Here is a 24,149-nt window from a genome sequence, read left to right as displayed (position 1 = left end):
ATCTTCAGTCAGGACAGTTCTGAAAATGGCTGGCAGCTAGCAGCCCAAACATGTCAACAAGGTAAATACATCCTCTACTGCACTGTCTGTAAAAAGAACCCAAGAAGTTGAAGTAATTTGACCTGGTGGTGACACGTGCTTGTCTTCATGCATAGTTAAGGGTGCGTTCACACTTTTGTTTTTCTTCTTCTTTTTTTTTATTTACCCTGGTTTTAGCTCAAATGTAGACTTGACTTGCTCTTGTTCTAGTCCTGTTCTTGGTCACATTTAGTTCATGGTTTAGTCCCAGTTTTGATGTGGTGATTATGTGAATGTAAATGCACCCTCATTGTCATATTGTTGAATGATAAGCAAAGCAATAACATCTCTATGGAGACAAACCGATGACTAACCCTCAGCAAAAAAAGCTTTTACCTATTTTCCTTGTGTCTGTGAGCCCTCCATTTTGTTATACAATTTGTATGAATAATAACAAATGAATGATGTACTGATTTTTTTGTGTTTTTTAGGGTTATATGGATCCATTCACTTCCAATTATTTTGGGTACCCACTGCAGGGTTAACACTTTTGACCTCTGCTGGCTTCTGTAGTGTTGCCTTCATTACCACGCATCCCCCCCGTCAGCATTTTGAGAACCACAACGTGCCTGGTGCAAATTTAACCCGACAAGAGTGTCTCATAATGTAACCTCTGTCTTTTTCACAGACATCTCTTTTAAACATCGCCGGCATATGTTGGATCTAAATTGAAGATCCAATTTGTTCAGGTGCTAAGGGTGATTGTTACAAATTAGACAGTTTTTGCCTGTGGGCCGGCAGTAGCTCTTAGCAGTCTAGCCTATCTCCAGCCCCGGTATGGAGATGAGTGACCGTAATGACAACCTCCAAGTGCTCCTCTCCACACTGTTTCATTAGCACCATGCCATCTTTATCCATGGTACTGCGCATCAGGGGACTTACTACTTGTCACTAACTGGCTCGTTCCATCTGTTGACAGCTATGGATGGCAAGGCACCCGAGGAGTTAAACAAATGGAGCATATGCATGGATGTTAAATGGAGGTTTATGAGAGGTGGCAGAAGCTTGGCGGGTTTAAATTGTTTGGGTTTGATAATGGCGGCAGTATAGTGAGATGTTCCTTGTTATTCATTTTGTGACCTGTTGTGGCTGCTTTAAAGGTTTAATAATGCGTATATGGCATATATGTTTTTTAGGTTGTCGTTTTCGAGAAATGGGCTAACTTAGGCACTCCAGTTCACTTTTTAGAGGCACAGACCCAGGGTATATCTCATTGAGGTAATGTTTTATCATGTCCCAATATATTTTATGCAGGTTTTATTGTCTTCTATTTTGGGACTAAGATTGTGAAAAGATTACATACTAATACCAATAAATAGTAAACTACTGAAAAAAGAAATTACACAAATTTGTAGTTTTTGTTTTTAAAATGACATTCTTTGTCAACAATATAGTTTGTATTGTCATTGTGGTATGCATATTGAGTATATTGAGTATTGATACTTTGCAGCTGATGTCATCAATATTCCCTGGGGGTGTGATGCTAACTGGAGGTATTACTCAATCTGAAGCTCTGTGACTCAAGTCCAACTTCAAGACGATCTTTATTCTGATATTTATTTTAACACAATCTGACCAGAGACAATTGATTTAGTTGAAACTACAACAGGTGAGGTAGCAAAAGAGAAATTCAGTTCTGTCAAATGGACAAAAGTTTTTGATCAAAGACGTTTCACAGCTTCTCCAGTTCTTCTTCAGTGCTGAAGTTTTCCAGTTAGTCCCTCTCACCTTATGCTGAAAATCAAACACCTAAACGGGACCATGACCACATGTAGTGGCTCCTAAAAATGTGTTGTTTAATTACATTTTTTTTCTTTAGTCTTCAGACTCAATCCTTTTTTTGGCAGTTTTTGCTAATGTGTGCATTGTGTTTCCATGGTAACTACATGTAGAACACCCCCAGCAAGATGCCAGTGCAAAGTATCAGTTGAACTTTTTCCTTAATATCAAAATCAAGTTTGAGGTTTGATTTATGACTTTGCCTCTAAAAAGGACAAATTTCAGAACACCATTATTTGATTACAATTCTTTTTGCTTTTTAATAGTGTTTTTGAGATTAGTTTTATTGTATTGCTGTGACCTGTGATTTTCTTTGGATCAATATGTAATAAGTAAGCCTAGCACACTATATTCTAAAGCTTCAAAACACTAGCAAGCAAAATCAGATATTCATATATAAAATTTGAATTGAGATTTAAAATTCATGTGGTGTCTGTATGAAGGGTCTTGACAGTGTTACCATCGAACACAGGCTGTTTTGAACCTTGGAGTGTGTTTTGTTTAGTGGGTCCAGTGAGGAGAGCACTTTTCATAACCCTGGTCTGGACCAAACAGCAGCCTGCGGGCGATCCAACACCTGTGTACGACTATTTTCTATACCTGCCTGTGTCCATCAATCTGCTTGTCAAAGATATGGAGGCGGCAGTGCAGTGGGAAAGATGCCAGTTATGTATTTGGTTGATTATGTGATGGACTTAACTTAATTAGTCAGAAGGTTTGATTCATAGAGCTGATGAATGTAGGACTATCACAATAACAAAATCTGAAGTGTGATAATATTGCAACTTATTTATGCCACTGACACAAAAACCCAAGAGCAGATTTAGACCACACAAACTATTCTAAATGTACAATATTGTTAAAAAAGCAAATGCAGTAAATAAACAGCAAATAGAAACACTTTATTTTAACAATTAGTAATAGAAGTTATTAACTCAGCCTTTTACAGCTTAAATCTTATTGAAAAGCCAGAAAATAAATGTTAAAGTCCCAGTATTACAAAGAAAAAGTGCACTGGATAAATATTGAACCCAAAAATATTGTTCCAGCTTTCATATACTGAATGATAAGTCGATACAGTGTTTAGCCTGACAGACCTAGTTGAATGGTGATCTGTTAGACCTTAAAATAAGAGAACCTTTATTTGTTCCTCAATGGTGAAATTCCAGTGTTTCTACACAAAGTACAACAGCTGAAGAATAGAAATTTGCAGTGAAACATCAAAATGGAGAAGATAAGATTTCCACAATGGGGAAATCCCAGTGTTACAATGCACAGTTCAAGAACAGCAAGAGTTTGGTCATGGTGCTTAATAGAATAATCATGATATTTCTTCTCATAATAATCGTAACAGTGTTTTCTTTGCAACTTAAAGGCTGATTGAGGATTGGGTTTGTTTTAAGGTATTGAGCTGTCATTATCTATGTGTTTTTCATTGACTAATAGTTTAAGTAACTAAAAAGAAGGAGCAGGCCAGTGCATCTGTGGGTTCAGTTGCAGTATTAAAAATGTGTAAAAATGTATAAAAATGTACCTGCATCAGTACATCAGTGTTTCTCAGAAATTTTGCTAAAACTATGGTGGCAAAAATAATTTACCTATATTTGATTTTTAAGAAGTCATGTTTAACAGGTGAAATCTATTTTATAAGTATATGATAATGCAATGAGCAATAAAGTCTGATTTTGTTGTGCCAGTATATAGTCCAGGTTATTTTAACTATGAGGGGACAATACCAGACTACGGGAGCCCACTGTAGTTTAATGGGAAACACGCACTTCAAACATTCATTTGATTTTCTATAGTACTGCACCTCAAACCCAAAGTATAATTCAATAGTGTCTGTAAATAAGTTGTTAAAAATAGATTGGTTGTCTTCCCTGTTTAATAAAGCAGTACGTGTCTTGTTGGAGAACATTATTGGCAAATGTGATATTGATGTGTGGTCGTGTCTCCCAGGTGTACTTTCTGCATTTGAGCCGTGGATAAAAAGGCAGACGGAACTAAATATTGGACTGGGCAATTAATCAGAGATCTCCCTTGGTCTCTGAGAGCTTGTAGATCAGGAAATTGCTGTTTTTCTCCACCTGAGGAGACTATTCAAGCTTAACACAGCTCTCCACGGAAACTTCAGTGAACTCAAGCCGCGCTAACACTCCAACTGAAATGAGTCACGGTTAGCGCTTATTGCCACTAAAGCAGTGCTGTATGTTTTATGGCTACAGTCTTAAGTATACCAGTCTAATGGCCAGCTTGTAATGTTAATTTAAGTGGGACTTGGTTGGAGCAGGGTCTACTATAGGCTAAGACATTACGGGTCTTCCACACGTGTGATGGAAAAGCAGGGATGACAATGAAGGCAGGAAATTGGATATTTAATAGAGAGATTTTCACCTTAGGATCATTATTGTCTTTTCCCATTTTTATCCCAGCTCCATTTGCTTTGCTTCACCTTTCATCTTGTGCAGCACTCAGGCCGTCAGTCCTCTCCAGCTTCTTCCTCCCAGGTCTAAGTAGCCACAAATGGTCCCTAATAGCTTCCAATGGAGATGAATTGATCGTCGCGTGAAAGTGAATCAATAGAAGATTGCTCTTGCAGTACACAGCGGGAATGCGCGTAGGCAGGCGGGCCTTAATTAAGTTAACAGTAAACCATGATGGCTTTCCCACTTTTATTAGGAGAATAAAGTTTATGATGATAACCCAAAGAAAATGTGCTTTATGTTTAAATACTGCAGGGAGCTGGTGGTGGAAAGGCCCATCTTAGACTTGCTGTGTTGGAAGCTTTTATGTTGTTAGTCAAGTAGAAGTACTTTTGATTTTATCACTACTCTTACTTAGCTTTATATTCCCGTTAGAGGTAATTAAAACGAACAGTCTTCTGAGAGTTCAAGCCTCAGTGAATTCGGCGTGCGTCGGTGTGAGACCACAGAGCGGCATTAAACAGAACCAAATCCTGTTCTAACGATATCTCCTAATAGCAGAGTATCACAGGGTCATGTCACAATTCTAATTTATATATTATTGATTTTAGCCATTCATTGAGATCTAGATCTAGCGCAAATACTTTTATTACTGTTGCAACTGCTATTATTGCCTGCTAGGGCCTGCTACAACTACAGTTCCTAATCACAAAACTACTACCATTCCAGCTACTTGTACTTCTACTACTAATGTCAGTACAGCAATTACCTTGATTACAACCAGTATAATCACAGATACAAAATTACATAATGTACTACTTGATTAAAAGTACATTCTTCCTCACACTTCTAAATCACTTCACTTTCCCCAAGTGCTTTTCTCCTTTCAATATCCCGGTGAGCTACCCCCAGCTGACCCCGCCCTTCCCTCCTCCCCCTGCATCTCCTATAATGGGATGAGCAGTAGAATTTGATCAGCAGTTTCTTAAAGGTCACACAAGCGAGCGAAACTCTGAGCCGAAGCGTCGGGGGAGCCGGCCATGGAGAATGAAGCGTTGGAAATCAGGAGGCGGTAGACTGAGGAGAACTACAGCCATGGGACCAGGCCACGCAACTGTGACACTCAGAGGGAGAGGGGGGAGGGGAGGGGGTCAAGATGGGATTACGAGGATGATGCATGAGAAAGTGGATATTGTGTTTAACCAGTGAGCAATAGAACCGCAATTTAGCCAAAAGTCAACTCAAGGTTTCAGCAAATCTCTCCCAGGCCAATAATGAAAAATGCAAGCTTCTAGCTGTCATGTTAGACTACGGGATAGTGTTATATGGATAAAGCCTTAACATTTTTGTCCATCAAGGTTGAAATATTCTCTATAGCAATACAACAGTACAGTACTATTAGATTTATATAATTAACCCCTGTATATCTTTGCCATTGGGTTCACAGTTGTATTTCAAAACTGTAGTTCTATAAGAGTTGCCTTGAAAGTTTCACTGGGCGCCATTAAACTTTGTCCATCTCCACAGTAAAAATAATTTTCAAGGTATTTTAGAGCAATAAAATATGTGTAATTGATCCATTGCAACATAGAAAAGTGCTATATTGGTCCTTCAACTACTTTGCCTTTGTAGACCTTCTGTCATCAACACAAACAGATTTTCTTTACACAGTCTGTTTACAAAATCTTGCACAATATGGTTATAAGTGTATGGATAAGTTAATTGCTTTGAGAGTGGGTGCGTTTTCATCTCAATAATCAAACATATGTACTCTGAACTGTGCAGTGTTGAAAACTAGCAGTAAATACCTTGATGATTTGACCGTTCCAACATGGTGCCCGTACCAGACTCTCACCAGTATGCTTGTGCCTCCTCTGTGGGCGAGGTGTTGAGTGAGACCAGTTGTTGTTTGAGCTCTGAACCAGTAGATGAGTGTGTATTAAATATGTAAGATGGAGTGGTGCTGTAACAGAGGCAGAAGAAGACAGGAAATGAAGAGTCAGACACTGGGGAGCAGAGTGTCAGAGGAACATAGGACTCAGAGACATTCTCATTGGACTGAACTACTGCAGCGCTCATTCTAACTGTGGGATCTTAATCACCTCACCATCTTTTCATCACATCTTCACCAGGAGCGCACTCTGTCCTCTCACTCTCCTGTCTTCTCTCCTCTCTCTCCTTACTCTCTCTTCTCTCCCTCCTTGTCTTTTTTCTCTCTTGTCTCTTTCTTTCTTTCTGCTCCCCCTCTTTTTCTCCTCCTCCTTCCACCTCTCTCTTTTTACTCTTACTCTCCTCTCTCCCTCCTCCTTCCTTTCTCCTCTTTATTCTCTAACCTCCTTTCCCCTCTCTCTCATTTCTCTCCATCATCCTTTCTTCTCTCCTCCTCTCTCCTCCCTCCCTCTGTCCTGTTCTCCTCCTCTCTTTTCTCTGCTCTTTCCCCCACTCCTTCTCTTTTTCTTCCTCCTGCTCTCTCCTTCCTCCTCTTTCCTTCCTCTCTCTTCTCTTCCTCCTTGTCTCTCCTCTCTCTTTTGTCTCTTCTCTGTACCTCCTCTTTTCTCTTCATCATCTCTCCATCTTTGTCTCTCCTTCCTCTCTCTCCTCTCTTTCTTTTCTCTCTCCCCTCTCTTTTACCTCTCTGTTCTCCAGCTTACTCTCCTCTCTCCCTCCTTTTCTTCTCTTTATGCTTCAACCTCCTTTCCCCTCTCTCTCTTTTCTCTCCCTCAGCCTTTCTTCTCTCCTCCTCTCTCCTCCCTCTCTCTTTTCTCTCTCTGTCCTGTCCTCCTCCTCTCTCTTCTCTTCTCTGATCTTTCTCCCACTCTCTCTCTTTTTACCCCTCCTGCTCTCTCCCTCCACTCTCCCTCCTCTTCTTTCCTTCCTCTCTCCTCCCTTCTCTCTCATTTCTCCTCTCTCCCTCCTCCTCTGTCCTCTTTTTTCTTCCTCCTCCTCCCTCCTTGTTTCTCCTTCCTTTCTTTCCCCCCATCTCTCCTCTCCTACCCCTCCTCTCTCACTTCTCCTCTCCTCTCTCCCTCCCTTCTCTCCCTCCTCTTCTTCTCTCTCCTCTCATCTCTCCTCTCCCTCCTCCTCTCATGTTTAGGATAAAAGAGACTTTTACGGCTCTGTGGTGGCTCATAATAGTGGCCCAGTGCAGCTGCCTCTGTCTGGAGCAATAATCATTCTTTGATATGCTTCTATCGCTTATTATCAAGTGGAGACAAAGGCCTCTGTGAGCCCTCACACAGCACAGTGGTTTGTCTCTATGTCTTCTTTAGCAGCGTCACTCCACTTTTAGTTTTATGTGTTAGCCAACTCTCCACTGTGCCTCAATTAGCTCTCTGTGTTGGCAACTTTCACACCAACTTTGCATCCATTTTGTCTCACATGATCATTTGAGAGAAGCTAAAAGATTCAATGGTCAGTATAATTACACAAGAATTAATTACAGACAATGTAACTGTTTCTTTGTGGTTTTATTCAATTATATTCTGTTGAATGAGTGAAATGTGTTGGATTTGAAGTATAATAGTAATACAATAACTTCACACACTAAATGGTTATAAGCTAACTTAAACCATGGACACCTCCATACACCACATCTGGAGATAAGATAAACTTCAGTCTCACCAGGGGGGATTTGTCTTGGGTACAGAATGCAAGGTGTATAGATAACAAATAGACAGATACAGTATAACAGAATAAAAATATAAATGAATATATTACAGTCACTTGTATAATCAGTGCAGTTCATAAAATTCATATGGTCATAAATTCATAGTCAGTACAGAATTTTTAAAAAGTAAAGTGGCCCTTCAGTTTTTTTCAAGTATGCATACTTGAACTTTTCCACTTTTTCTGTACTGGATCCTGAACAGTACTTTTTTGTAGAGCCCGACCGATATGGATTTTGCTGTGGCCGATATGAAACCGATATAATGGCAGTTGGAGCTGCCGATAGCCGATATAATCGCCGATATATTTAGTGATGTAAAAATTCACTGTAAATGTTGAATTGTTTAAAAAACTTAGGTTTGGCTCTGGTGGATTTTAAATTGGGTTTATTTAGGCAACATTTATTGTTATTCTGACTCTTTACATCATATTTACAGACAGTAGGTTGGCTTAATGGCATTTTTGCATCACATTCTAGACACTAGTGATGGGTATTCCAGTTCTTTTTAGAGAACCGGCTCTTTTGGCTCGGCTCACTAAAAGCTGCTGGTTCTTTTGGCTCCCAAGTGGCTCTTCAGATTGTTTTGTTGCAAGCAGGACTAAAGCACGTCTAAAGCAGGACTGAATCAGGACTGAACCAGGACTGAAAAAGGACTAAACCGGGACTTATTTATTTTATGCTAAACTACAGTCAAATATGCTCGTTTTTTTTAAATTTTTTTTTTTTTTTTAATCCTACGTACACGCAAATTTCTCAAAGTTTCGTTTTTAGCCGCTGTCATAACCACGAATCTGCACGTGGCGTGAAGAGAAAAAAAGTGAGAGAAAGAGAAAACACGGCTCCCAATAAGGATCAGGCTCCCGTCGTTCCCTTCAAAGAGCCGGTTCTAAGAGTCATTTCGTTCGCGACTTACCCATAACTAGTAAAGAAAGTAGCGCTATTAGCCTTTAGCCGTAAATATACGTGCGCGCCACGGTAATTAATTATATGCGCAAATGTCATAATTCACACCTATTCACAGCTCATTTCCATATCAGTGCAGGTCCAGTAGTAGTCACTTTAGAACAGACCAATAGAAAACAGCCTGTTTATGTGCGGGAGCTACAGCAGCTAACCCATAACAAATGACAAAAACTAGCTTCAGAGTCGACATATTTCCAACACTCACCGTTCATACAGGCTCCACCTCACATCACAAATCTGCACTAATAAATGTCCTTTTAATCCAGACTCAAACCAATTGTCCGTAAAAAGAATATCATCTCAGTGTTTGGATCTGTGTCTGCAGGTGTAAACAAACTCTGTGGTGTGTTCAGGGACAGTACGGACACACACAGACAAATGACTCCGTAGATAAATACTGATGTGGAGCCACATATTAGGACATTTATCTGTCTGTAAATTGGATTAAATGAACAGAATGTAGAGAGTCTAAGCTTTATAACGAGGTATAACATGCCCACGTGAAATATCGGCCCCTATCAGCAAGCATATCGGCCGATAGCCGATATGCCTAAAGTTGCCCATATCAGCCGATAATATCGGCCAACCGATATATCGGTCGGGCTCTACTTTTTTGGTATTCCTGTATCAATCATCAAGAACAAGGGTCTCCATTGTCCAACCCGAAGATCGGGAGCTAACAGTAGCTCCAAGTAACTCGCCAAGGGATTTCTGAATTACACGTATTGTGCTGAATAAGTAAAATTGTATTAATTAAATGCCTTTTACCATTGTAAATGAATCGTAACTATATCTTATTTGAGACAAATTTCTTGTGATGACTAAAACTAGTAGCTCTCTGGCATTTTTTATAAAACTAGCTCACCAGAGGAAAAAGGTTGGAGACCCCTGATCTAGAATGACAAAATAGAACTACAATGAATACATTCCTTGAAATAGTATTTGTTTGGGAAAAGTGGTTGTATTTATTGTTCATTTAAGCTGACACTGCCTTGTAATGTTCTACTATAGTGCTCTCCCAGGACACCTTTAGCATCAAACCTTCTTTTAGTTCCAGTTTTCTCTTCCAGTTCTTTTTTGCCACAAGCAGAACCCACACTTTTCTATTTGGTACTGTAGTGGTACCTTTCAGTGGTTCCCAGTCCGAGCAACAGCTGCCCTGGGGACATGGCTGCAAATCTCTGGCAGTGGCATTTCCAACTACAACCAATACCTTACCATACATAGGCAAGTGGATGACCCAGAGACAATATGTACTGGCCAGAGCTGGAATTGAACCTCCAACCTTCCAGTTATAAGTCACTACTGTACCACATGAATCACTTCTAGCCATATATTGCAAGGTTTTAATCAACAAAAACATGTGCTATATAACCAAGAATTCAAAATTTCCTCTTCATAGACTTAATTGTTTGATCAATAAAGGCACAGAAAGCTCCAAGACTTAAATTATATTCATTCATCTTAGCTGGAATGATTTTCACTTAGCAGCAGAAAATATCCAAACACTTAAGTAAACCATCTTTTAGAACAAAATACGCAATTTGATTTTGAAACCCCTCAATTAGCCCAGGCAAAACAAGTCATTATAATTTTCAGCACTTTATATGGTTTTACATTCATTTTTCCCTTCCAAATTTCCACAACGCTTGGCTGAAAATGCAAAGACTGGACTGTATTGTAGACTGACAGTGATGGATGCACAGATGCAAAGTTTCAGGCACTCTGCGAAACAGTACATAGGAGAGAGTGGTTCTAACAAGAGTGCGAGTAGCTCACAAAACAGTAGGTGGAATAAACATTTTTGGTCCCAAGGGGGATTCAGAGCTGGCATTAACAGACTGACAGACGGGTGCTTATCAACTTGTTTTCTCCACAACACGCTCATATGCACCAGAACATGCAAAACTATGCCAGGTGAGGATGGGAGAATGATAAATCCATATTTGTTCCATAGCGGTCTGTTTTCTCAAGTGGAAAGCACGTAAACACAAGAAAGAACAGGGGGAGTGAATACTTTGGGTTGCAAATGTTTATGTTACATAAGATGAGATAAGCATACGATCGGAAGAAGTTGCATCAAAATATAGGTAGCTTTGAAGGATTTACAAAGGGCAGCACCAAAGAAAATAGATGAAAAGTACACATGAAATGCAATTGAATCAACAGCGTTATAACATTATAAAAGGAAGAATGCACAGTGAAATACCTGAAACAAGCACTGCACGTATTTGGATCATATTCTATTAGGACTGGATGGTTTTGACAAATGTGGTTTTGATGAAAAATGATTTACAGTCAGTTTGTTATGCAGTGTGAATGTGAACACGAATGTGAAGGTGCACTATCTAACTTTTCCTGTGGAGAGTCTGCCACCTGCTTGTTTCCCTTGAGATACTATTGCTTTGCCTGAAATGTTGCACAGAATGACTTTAAACATGCAAGTTAGATATGTTTAATGACATACTGTGGAACATTCCAGGCAAAGCTATGATATTTCTGTAGAGACGAGCTGATGGGGACTTTCCACCATAAACACATTTATGATAGAATCTGACACAAATCAATATTATAACAAATCTCGATCTTGTGAAAATATGTTGTTGTCCAAACCTCGCGCAATGGTTTACCTGCTGTTTCGCTTCCTGCTGTCGGAGTGACCTTGGATGTGACACTTCTCCCCTCTTGTCCCCCTGTACTGATGTGTGTGTGTCTGTGTGTGTGTGCACGTTTGGTGTCTGAAGCAGCTGTTGGCACGGTGACTGCCAGCTCAGATTGCCCCGGGGCAGCTATGGTTGAAGTAGCTTGCCATGAGCAGAGTGTGACAATGATGAATGAATATTGGACTCAGGCATGAAGAGCTTTGAGTAAAATTCAAGTTTGCTACAAATAACAAACAAAAACACACACCCAATAAACAACAACAACTGGCCACATTATTCTATTAGGGTTTGGCAGCATCATCTCTGCCAACAATGATTATCAGATTGGTACAATGTGTCTATCCGTTAAAAATTCAAACTAAAGTATTACATCTTTTGAACTTTGCCTTCATTTTGATCCATGATGATTTGAGAAGAGCTAAAAGATTAAAGAGTTGTTATTATTACAGACAATTTAACTGTTTCTGTGTTTCGTTCAACTACATCCTGTTGAACGAATGAAATGCATTGGATTTGCAGTGTAATCGCATTACACAGTAATTCCCACACCTGATGGTTGTAAGCTGGGTTCTTTCTTTTTTTTTTTTTTTTTTTTTAAGTATGAGTACTTGAACTTTTCCTGTTTTTCTGTCCTGCTTCCTGAACAGTACTTTTTTGGTATTCCTGTATTAATCATCTAAAATGATAAAACAGACCTACAGCTTTTGAATAGTCAAGCATCCTTAATATAGCACCTAAAATGTAGTACAAAACTGTTATAATATCATTTATGCTTGTTTGGAAGAATGCCCTGGAACTATCTGTACTTTTTACCTTAATCAACAGGTGTTTGAAAATCCTTACGTAATATATAGATTAGCCACTATATCCGTTATTCCAGTTTTTCATACCTTCAGTTTAACAAGTTTGATATTATCTCATGGCCAATATATGACCCACATCTTCTATAGAGTTCTTTAAGCCATGCAATCCTATTTTAGACTATATCTTCCTAGTTGGCATCTCCTTATCTTTGGAGCTTGACTCTCGCCTCATATCTTGAAATGAACATCTCTTGTCTGCAGCATCAAAGCGTGTCGTGGTAGATCCCGTAGGACCCGGCTAGCCCGCACCGAGCTGCACCTGCTCCGGCGACGCTTTCATCAAACGTACCCATCACACAAGTGCCACATCTCAGAACGTGGGTGCTGCTGCTTGCTCTGTGCTCCCTCCACCTCTGCCTGTCTCACAGTCCTTCCCCAGAGCCTGAACCGCTGAAAGGCCCGGGCCCATTTCACACCTCGCCTATAGCCTCTGTTATCTGACATGCAAGGGAAATAAGGAGGGGAAATTCACTGTAAGATGCTGCAATAGTGCTAATTCAAAATGTGGTAAAAATGTAAATAGAAATTCATGAATTATGTTTTAGTTGATGTTAGTTGTTAGGCGGTATTTTTCATTTACAAGATTCATATAAAATCTTGAGTTTGTTTAGCAATACACCTCAAAAGCAGAAGCAAGGGCAACAAATCCTACATACACTGTTTTTAAAATTTGAAAACATTTTATTGCTTCTTTCATGATTCTGAAATTTCAATTTAAAGTTCATATTGAGTAACAATACGCAGCAATAAAAACATAAGAATTTGATAATTAAAATCATAGTGCAAAAAATAAAGACTATAATATCAAAGCATATTTTTCATTTCATTTCATTTTAATTGCACTGAAACAACTTTGGCCTGGAGGGGTCTTCTCCAGCTCGTTTTCATGGAAATGTTATTCCTTTGCATATAATCTTCCACTGTATGGCATAAAACATATATATCTCATTAGATACTGTCCCTTCCATGGAATCATGTATTGATGCTCCAACTCCAGACTCAAAGTCTCTTTAAAAAACTCGACATACAAATAATTGACTTCAGCTAAGCCTGTCATAATTACTACATCAGCTTATCCCTCAGTAAATGATGGGAGGGAACAATAACTTATGTATCATTAGTACTTTAATAGGATCTTTCAATATTATCGTTTACTGTCTATATTTTCTTCAGCAATGAATCGCTCTTCAAAATTGGTTATGGTGACAGGCCTATTTTCAGCCTTATAGCTACAATCTAACATTTAGGAGATGACAGAGCTGCCCTTAAATTAAACACATTTATTTTGCATAATGTCAGTTAGAGCATCTGCTTCTCTGTAATCAACTGTGAAAGGATAACGCATTCTCAAACGATCCCAAACAGCTTTACCCAGCACCCTAACTTTATTTTTCTCCTCGAATCCGACTTCACTATGCATACTTTGTCTTGCCTTTGTCAGGGGTACTCAGTGACTTAATTACAAAGAGTGATGTACTGACAGGCGGTTCAGAGTTAGTTGGGCCACAGCTGAGGAACATAATGGGAATTTCACATAAAAAAGAAGAAAGACAGCGGCATGGGAACAGATGGTCTGGTTTGAATATTGCTCTTTAGTGGCTCCCATATTAACCCAAGTTATAACAATAAAACCAGTGAGAAGAATGAGCCTGCGCTGACTGACCCTTAAGGATGTGGCTATAATGACCACAGAAATCAATACATGCTTTTACAATGTGCACACCTCCTCTGTGTGTGTGTGTGTGTGTTTGGGGTAATGCCGGGGCCCCCAGCTGGACTGAAGACTGTTTATATTATTGCTGATGAAAGAGCAGTCCCTAAGGAGTCTCCATAATGTGCAAGGAGGCCTCTCTGACTCCTATTAAAATCCTATGTGTGCGCGTGTGTGTTGGTAAAGAGCACACAATGGAACAGCTATATAATTGTCAAAGGAAGGACACACTTTTAACATAATAAAATGAATGTGATACACAAGGGGCAGGCATGTGAATGGATGAAAGCCTGTCCTGATCATAAAGACCGCCTCGGACAAAGAGACACTGTCCCGGGACACAGGGGGCCGCCAGCTGAGCCCAGAGTGACCAAGAACAGCAGGTGCTGTCAAGTGCAGCCCACTCACCGCCACACGGAGACGTACTACACACAGTACTACACACAGTACTACACATTGGCCAACATTTGTCACTGCGCTATAGGAACAACGGGGGGGTATCGACTTGTTTTTACTATTACCTTACTCAGAGAACACAAGGTAAGAGATTATAGTACACTTTATTGTCTCTGTGAGCAAACGTGTCCTCTTCATTTGACCCATTCTATAGTGCTGTTGGGTGACCTGCAGTGGGTGCCACAGTGCATCACCCAGGGACCCATCTCCAGACCTGGAGTCAGGCTGAGTCAGGACTACCTTAGGTGTGCATGTTTTGGGTTGACGGGGGAAACCAAAGTCCCCGGAGCAAACCCACCCAGACATAAGGAGAACATGCAAACCCCACACAGAAAGAACCAGGAACCTTCTTACTGTGAGGTGAGTGTGCTATCCACTCACTCACTGTTAATAGAGGAGGAAGTGGAAGTTTTGTTCACTCATGTTGGTAAATAGTTGTGAGTGGAGTGAACTTAAATTCTGAATATTGCTTGACTGTTGATCCAGAAAACAAATAGCCAGTGCAATTATTTATATATTTGGATCAAATGTGATTAAAGTATTAAAGTATGTATAGAGATACCTTGCACTTGTAAATTTCCAGTCTGCAAGGTGTATCTTGTAAACAAAGCCGTATGGGCAATGAAACAAAACTGGTGAACTATTGGATTTTTTTGAAGGCCTTAAAATCCAATGACTTTTCCCTATAGCATTCTCATGCATGCATTAGTATAATATTTCTGATTTTGAAATGTAGCAGTCATCTTAAAAAATGTTTGTATCTCCACTGTTATGTACCGCACCACACAAAAGTACCCTTATGTTAGCTCTCCAAACCATCAATGAGGCTATGTAGCATATCTTATGGGCTGTATGTCTGCATCTCTTATTTAAGGCTTAATAGGGACATTAGCAAGCTGTAAAGGGCTACAGTTTGTGTCCCTGCTCCTCTCTACCTCTCTGCGTGCTGCCTAACCTGCTATTTGGCTGCAGAAGTCATTGGTGTTGCCATATGGTGTCCCATTAGGGCCCTCTAAAGCCAGCCATCCAGAAGTGCCTCGCTGTGTGGATGTGTGTGAGTGTGTGTGAGTGTGTGAGTCTGTGTATGTGTATGTGTGTGTGAGTGAGGGAAAGAGCAAATAAGGGCTGGTGTGATAGAGCTGCTGTTTAAACACTTGAAACCGATTGTGTGGAAAACGTGGATGCACTCCTCTTCGGGCCGAGTCTTATCAAATTCAATCCCAAGCTTCTTCTATTGTTGCTTTTGTTTGGAGTGTCCACCTTTTTTGTTCTCGTGATTTGTTTTTGTGTGAATTTCTAAGTTGTTTTTGAACATTGTGTTCTGAGCATATCAAGGTGCTGAGGAAAAGTGTGAAAATTACAAACAGCACATTATTGTATAAATAAGGGCGTGTTGTAATTTCTGGTGAAACAGTTTGTTGGAAAAAGCAGGTGGTAATAAAACACTTGACACTAAGCACACTTTGGACAGATTATGTGTTACCGTGGCAGCATAATGTTTATAGATACAGCATTTAAATTGGCTTGATACATGACATTTTTAGGACTGTTATTTTGCAGTTGTGCAGTAATAAGCTTTTTGCCCATTAATGTGATTGTCAGTTGTTCCAACCTCATCTGAACTCCAGATCGCTATGCCTGAATTTCTAGCAATGCCCAAATGAAAAGCTTTTTCTGCCCGCTTTTTCTTCTGATGACTACTAAAATATTGAAATATTGTTATATCACGATACTGTTGTTGATACATTATAGCCTGCTGTATCGATACATCACCATGAGTATTTTTTGGCATTTTTACAGTTACAGTTTTGTTGCTTGTTTTGATGATTAAATTTCATAAAATTTAATAAAATTTCATATTGACTTTGCACAAGTAATGATTTAACAATAAAATATTGTTACTAAAATGTATTTGATTCTTAAAAAAACAGCAGTATATCATGTACAATATAATAATTATTACGTGTATCACCATATTGTGATAATATCATATTGTGAGCATGTATATTGTATTATATCAAATCACAAGGAACCATGTGTTTCCCAGCCTTTGTTCATTGGGGTGTTTGTTTAAAGTTAAGTGGGAGTCCCATTCATTTAATAAAGAACCAAGTCTTGCCACTAAATATTATACGAAGTAGGTTGATATATGTAAAAAAAAAAAAAAAAAGGTGGTGTCTTGAAAACAGATTTGTAGTCTTAGTTTAGAACTTATTTGCAGTCAAAATTGACAGCCCTATGCAAAATAATACTACAACTGTGGCAACTTCCTGAAAGAGGTCAATAAGTTAATGAGCACCAATCAAAAAATGAATTGGTCAAAGTACAAAAACACTCAATGCCAAAAAACAAAGCATGTTAACTTTCATTACTGACCTCTTGTGGCTGGTGGTAGTGTGTGACAAAAATTGATATCTCATCCTATCACTAATAATCTCTTTGAATTTGCTTTATACTCGTATTAAAGTCTGACATTTGTTTATTTATTTGCTCCTTTGTTTCCTCCTCTCTGTCTCGGGCCTCCTCCCTGTCTGTCCCTGATGCATGTGTTAATATATTTAGCAGTGCCATATCATACGCTGTGCTGACTTCATTAACTATCTCAGCATGAAGCTACACTGTCTGAATAATAATAACCCAACACACACATCACATACGCACACACAACACACATACACACACACAACGCATAGATTACTGATTACACTTTGCTTCATTATGATAAAAGCTGCTCATTTCAAAATACATCCTCTTAACCCCTCTATCCCGTTAGCGCATTTGTCATTTAGCAAGCCCCAGCTATTATTTATATTCTAATCAGGAATCAACCTCCTATAAAGACAATGGAAAATCATTCACTCTGGTGTTAACCCACGGGAATTGCTTCATAAATTAAGTCCCTTCAGGAAATGCATAATATTTGGGGCACATGTGGTGTACTGTACTGTTACTAAATATTGTAATGGAATTGTAATTAGCACTAGTTGGAAATGTATCTCTTGGGTTTTGAGAATTAAAAGTTGCAATATGTAACTTTGCTGGTAGAGAGATCACCACCTGTGTGTCTCCATGGAGATGTTATTTTCCTCGAATGTTCCACAGTATGGCGATAAACTTTTTTATCACCATGGAGACAAGCAGATGACTCCATCAGGCCAAGTTGCAGATATATCTGTGGAGAAGCTCACTCCCAGTAAGAATATAACGTTTTTCAAGTAAAATGTTAAGATAAGATAGAAGAGTTTAATGCCCCTCTGTGGAACATTCCAACCAAAGCTATAATAACTTCTTGGAGAATAACAGGCAGCGAACCCTCCACAATAGTAGTAGTAGCAGGAAATAGTAGTAGTTGTAGTAGGTGGTGGTAGTTGTAGATAGTGGTAGTACTTAGGGATGTAACAATAACCGAAATATTGTGATATCGTATCATCTAAGTTCTCACAATGATATCGTGGACCATCACAATATATCGAATTACAAGTCGCTTTCCTTAAATTAAGAGTTATGGTGCAGCAATAGCTTAAAAAAACACACAGAGGGAACTACATAGACCATGATCCTTTGCTCCATTTCAGTGCAAATTACATGAAGAAATAACAGTTCTAAGCACCTTTAAGTCTTAGTTCTTTTTAAGTCTTGTCAAGGCATTTTAAGAAGAAAAAGTAGCATATTCACGGTTTTAGCTGTTTAGCCTCCACAAAATATCACAATAAATATCATACAGTGAGATGTATATCGTGAAAATATCGTACAGAGAGATTTGGATTTTGTTACATCTCTAATCGTGAACCTTCCCGTCATATCGTGAGCTTTCCCATGATATCGCAATAAATATCGTACCATGAGGTTCATACCGTGACGATATTGTATCCTGAGACTTGGATATTGTTACACCCCTGGTAGTACTAAGTAGTTACATCTTCAACGTTGCCAGTATTAAATCTTCTCTCAAGCATTTATGTTGCCAGCTGCAGTTAGCCTATGGGGACATAGGATTGTCTAACAAATCTTAGCAATATAGAAAAATATGTTTGTTTCAGCTTGCAGAACAGGTGGCAACAGTAGAAAGACAAATCTATTCAGGTATTGTTATCCAGCAGCTATGTTCAGAATACCTTGATGTTTAGTTCATTGTTTCAAATTTGGAATATTACAATGCAGCATTTGTAAGTTTCATTAAATATTAGACAGTGTAATAAAACCATGCACTAAAATAACTAGTAACATTCAGTAACATATTTTTGCGTTACTTTTTAATCACAATATCTTCCCTAATCCATTTTCTAAGCATTTTTTCACTGACAGAAGCAGGTCCCTTCAGGGCTATCATTAACAGCCAAAACATGACCCCTACTGACAATCGCAAGCCCTGTCCTAGTTTCTTATATTTGGCTCAAATTTAGAAATTGATTGACTTGTGTTGTGTTGTGTCCTACTTTGTAATTCAGTCTTGTAATTGATGGTAATTCTACACTGTTCAGTAGCGCATTGTACGTCATGAAATGTACACCCCACATCCACTGCCTGCAACATGAGTCTTTATACAAATAGTAAAGTTACCTCTCACTCAGAATGTAGCATCAGAGCTGGAGCAGTCTATTGAATGTGTGTGGATTGGGACAAATTAACAGCGCGACGCAATAGTCCATGCTCAGTGCTTCAAATGACTCAATAGAGGATTTGAAGAGCACTTGAGGGCTTTAGACTGTGGTCGTAAAAAGGGCGCCATGACATTTTGTTGCTGCACCTGTCCGCTGTATTAGACAAATCCGAGCTCGGTCCGTAGATGACTTTTGGAGAATGTCATATGCACATATACTAACTGTGTATCTTTTCTGTATCTTCTTGCATAGGTCACGGTGTTGGAGCGACAGGTGATCGATTTCCTGGGGTATCAGTGGGCTCCCATCCTGACAAACTTCCTCCACATCATCGTCGTCATCCTGGGCCTTTTTGGGACCATACAGTTCAGGCCTAGATATGTCACTGGGGTAAGTTACACAAGACTAATACAAATGCCACACTGTGAAACATTTCAAGCCAATTCACACCTCCCACTTTTGATCTGGTGCATGTTAAATACTTAAATATATATTATACTTTTGAGCTTTTAGCCATGTTAGAATGTTGTTTCTTCATCAAAAACTCACCTTATTTCACCTTATGATGTCATGAAGCGGTAGTTTTCAAGTTACAGCAACAGCTGTCTTTTACCTTTTGTTTAGTAGAGATTGGCAATTCCAGGGCTGAAATTATCCCAATGATTCCAGTGAAGGTGTATGGAAGGTGTATTATACACTACATAACTGCTTGTCCCCTTCAAACCCCGGTATCTAAAAATGGCCGCCCATTTAAGTCAATGGTCTGAGCTCAGTGGCGCATGTCTCCAGATTAGCCTAGTCTGGCTAGGTACATCCGGTGACTCCATGCCCATTTAACATGCGCCCTAGAGCTCTTTTCTCCAGCGGGCCACACAAATGCATGAGAGCCCGTGCTCAACTGCATGTGAGTGTGCATTTTTTGCTGTAGTACCAGTGAGTGATCACTATGCCAGCTCACAACAGCTACAAGCTAGCTGTTGTGAGCCTGTCCAATTATTTTAATAGATCCACGGTCTCCATGGAGATGTTGTTGCTTTACCTAAATTGTAATATTACATATTAAAGCACACAAGAGTCAATTTTGTATAATATAGGGCTTTTAAATGTTAACATTTTTAGAGGAAAAGTAAAAAGTCACATTTCATTATTCAAACCATTAACGAAAATTGCACCTAGCTTCAATTTCAGCCTTTCTAAAATGATCTCAGGCAATATATTCCCTTCATAAATTGGATTAGCGAGAGACTGGAAGCAGATTGCAGTTCCACCTTATTTAGAGACCTTGTCCACGGTGATTCTCCTGGAAGAAGTTCAAACCCAGTGTCAACAGTTCACTTTGAGGTCACTTTAAAAATTTATTAACAAATCCATTTATTTATGATATTCACATGAATGCCTAAAGCCTTTAAAATACAACTTGTGTTTGCACAGAAAGATCACCTGTCTGATTCTGCTGTTGGAGATGAAAAAATTGGAATGTCTGTTTTGCTCAAAATTCAAAATCTTACAATTTTGTCAAATCTTTTTTTAAGAATAAACAACCAAAACTTGTGCCAGAAATTGTAACAGAAAAGCAAGATTCCTGTAATCACTGGGTACATTTTTAGATTTCTAGAATAATGAGATAACACAATAATTTGATCAGATTTTGTGTTTACATGCCCAAGAGCTAATCAGAATCATATATTCATTGCTGTGTTTTGAAGGCAAGGTGCAACAAATTTTAAAATAACTTTTCATAGCATAACATTTTCTCTTTCATTTTTGTCACATCAGTTTGCTTTTTTGCATCATTTTACTTTCCAAAACTTGTACATGTGTGAACAATCAGAAAGAAATCAGATAACTCACATCATGCAACTATTTAGATGTCATTTCTGATAACTCCACAAATCAGATAATGGCAGATTTTTGGCAGATACACAGACTCACTAAATTAGAGATGTTTGTAGGTTTGAAATTTCTGTGAGTATTTATGTTACTTCACATACTGGATCATCACTACTAACACTTTTCAACACTTAGTTCATAAACAAAACCTTCACCCACACCACCTCCCTGTGAGTCAGAGCTGAAGGAGTCCAAGTTCAAAACACGAATCTGTGTCCTTTTCAACTGCCTACAAAAACTCTACAAACACTCTGCAACTGTAAAGCTAATACAGTAATAAGCAAAATGTAACAAGATGAAGTAATCAAATGAATGTCACTGTCCAAAAGTATAATTTCACCGAATAGTTAAAAAGTTTATTGTAGTTGCATTTCCAGCGCTTTTTGCTTGTTGAAAATGTTAAAGGTTGTATTAAACTTATCTCTATGGAGACAAGTGAATATATCTTCAGATTTGTGAAGAGGAGACCCTACTTTACTGTCAGAAGTTATTATAATTAAAACAATTGTAACTGAATAAATGCAAAGTTATTTATTTATGCTGTTTAAAAATGTTTTCCATAACCATGCAGCCCTACTTCTTAAACTATTTACTGAAGATTTACTTGTTGTTTTTGTTGAGTTCTGGCCATCTGTGTTTTAATCAGCTTTTGCCACATCCTCTACCTATGCACAAAAATACAAAATTTGACCAAAATAAACCTCCATACTGTATATTTTCCCGATACTGTTTTGTTGTTTGGCTCTTCTCATAGCAGAATCTCCCGGTGAAGTGTTTTATTTTATTTTTGCGAGCGGTGATAGCTGCAGCCTGGGCCATTGTGGGTGCTCTGAATAAATTCTGAGGTTGAGCCGCAGAAAAGACAGAATGTGTGCATATTACATTAGCCTGGCTTTTGACTGGTCATGGTTTTATGGGAGAGTGGCACAGGGAAACAGAATAAATCTAGCGATAAAAGAACACCATTTCTGCACTTGACTGTGGAATTTCAGACAAGATTTTGGCTAATTAACCCTGACAGAATTATTGTCGAAATAATGACAGGCCATTATGAAGGGCTGGGGTTTGTGTTGGGCGATTGGGAACTAACTGGCCTGCACAAATAACAGTTCCTCTCTGTAATGAACGTGCCCTATCTTAGAGCGTAATGCTACACAACTTCATGTCGATGTAAAGCATGTGTTAAAAGCAGCCAGAAGTGAATACTGCATTAGTATGGGTAAGGTGGTAGTAATGTGATTTTTGTACTTGTAGTACTTGTCAATGGGGGGCTTCATTGCCTTTGATGCCTGAAATGTGCTCCTTTTCACATCAGTCAGGGGTCTGCACACTGGTGTCTATTGTACACGATAACTTCAATATTCGGAGTATAGTCTGTACCATCACAAGTAGTACAACTTTGGAAAATACTGTGTCAGGCAGTTTCTTCCAAATTTGATTCTTCCATGAATGATAATAATCATCCATACTTATATTAAAGGTGTACTGTGTAACTTTTCAGATGGAGGGTCTGAAGTTAATTGCTTTTCTTAGAAAGTTCCAGAGTATTACATTTAACAGATCTGTTTATTTATCTAAGAAGTGGAAATTGAATATAAAATGACATTTTTGCTGTGAGCGGGATCACCTCTCCACAGATCTCACCCATAACTTGGCTTGGTGGTGTAGTAGTTTAATAAAAGTTTAATAAAGTTTAAATATAAATTTAATAAAGTTTAATATTGGAAACAAACCGAGACAATAACATTTCCATATAGACTAGAAGGTGATATTCCCCCCAGCAGAAAAGTTCCATTGTGCACCTTTAAGTTGTTAGAACAACAAAAGCACAAATATCTTTATAAATGTCTCTTGGCTGTCTCTTTTTCATCAGCATACTGTTTAAAACATCAGATTTTACAAAAAGTGATTTGCTTTGTGAGAGGGAATCCAAATGTATTCTGACATTATCAGATTTGCCATAATTGTAATTTCACAGTGTGCACCCGTTTTATATCTTTTATTTCTACCCTGAAGGGACAACAAGGAAATCAGATCATATTTCAACATTAAAGAGACAAAAATCTACTTAAACGTGTAAATATTGTTATGTTTGGTCCCACTGTAAATCATTTTCTACATATTGTTGTTTGAGGCTGTGAATGCCTGAGCCTTTCCTTGCAACTATGGGCCTTAAGTGGACAAACCTGACATGGGCATACTCTTATGTAATGAACCCCTCATTTATTTTCAACAGGCAAATTAAAATCACCACAAAAAAAAAAACACTACTGTGAATTGTGTGTACCTTTTAGCGAGTCAAGCCAAGGCTACATTAACATTTCCCAAATTTGATCTAGTGCATGTTGAATGTTAAAAATTTGAGATAAAAAAAAAAGAAAAAAAAGACATTTGATTATTAAAACCATTAATGAAATTTGTACCAAGCTACTTAACACCACCAGAACACTACTCAACAGGGTACTAATAATATGAATGAAGAATGCCCATAGACACAACAGTATCTCAACAGTGTATGTGGCGTATTTTACCCCATCTCATTTAATGTAGTATTTTTAAAGTGTGTAAGTCTGTGCATAAAACAAAATAATTCTTTGAGGGCTGCACAATTCTGGTGATTTTTAATGTTGAGATTATATTTGCAATCTATGTTTTTAAATCGGGTTTTAAGTTTACGGAGCGTATTTTGAACACATCCAGGAGCATTAACATAAGAGAGAACACAGAAATATGAACTGCCTGTCTAATCCAAGAATCTTATGAATTTCAGAACATGTCTGTAGTGCTCTAAACTTAATGGTTAACAAGATTTGCATAGACGCTATTTTCTGATCTATGTTATAATGTTGATTCCTCATTGAAAACATAACTAGAGTTGTGTTTTGTTTCATTCATACATGTTTAATACACAGCTTTGCATATTTAGGCTGCGCTCTTCTCTCAAACAGAAAAAACATGCGGTGATACAGGAAGTGCTCCACTGTGTTTTTAAACTCCATACACCTTCACTAGAATCATTTGGATGCTTTCAGCTGTGGAATTGCCAATCTCTACT

At 38.5% G+C, this 24,149-nt stretch overlaps 1 protein-coding gene across 3 annotated transcripts in view; it reads left to right on the top strand.

The window, feature by feature from the left end:
- The window catches only part of nkain2 (sodium/potassium transporting ATPase interacting 2), a 159,234-nt gene that overhangs the window by 60,994 nt on the left and 74,091 nt on the right, over window positions 1-24,149 (top strand). For 2 of the 3 annotated variants that reach the window (XM_020918805.2, XM_055149470.1), the window contains exon 2: window positions 19,457-19,594. In XM_020918805.2, coding sequence (XP_020774464.2) covers window positions 19,457-19,594 — 138 coding nt within the window. Of the gene's footprint in view, window positions 1-18,630; window positions 18,671-19,454; window positions 19,595-24,149 lie in introns of those variants that run through there. The other variant, XM_055149469.1, reaches the window with a different exon arrangement.

Source organism: Boleophthalmus pectinirostris, unplaced genomic scaffold (assembly GCF_026225935.1).
Source record: "Boleophthalmus pectinirostris isolate CB_2022bp ecotype Guang Dong unplaced genomic scaffold, ASM2622593v1 HiC_scaffold_13, whole genome shotgun sequence".
Classification (NCBI taxonomy): domain Eukaryota; kingdom Metazoa; phylum Chordata; class Actinopteri; order Gobiiformes; family Gobiidae; genus Boleophthalmus; species Boleophthalmus pectinirostris.
Note: the sequence above shows the minus strand (reverse complement) of the source record. Positions and strands in the feature narration are given on the sequence as shown.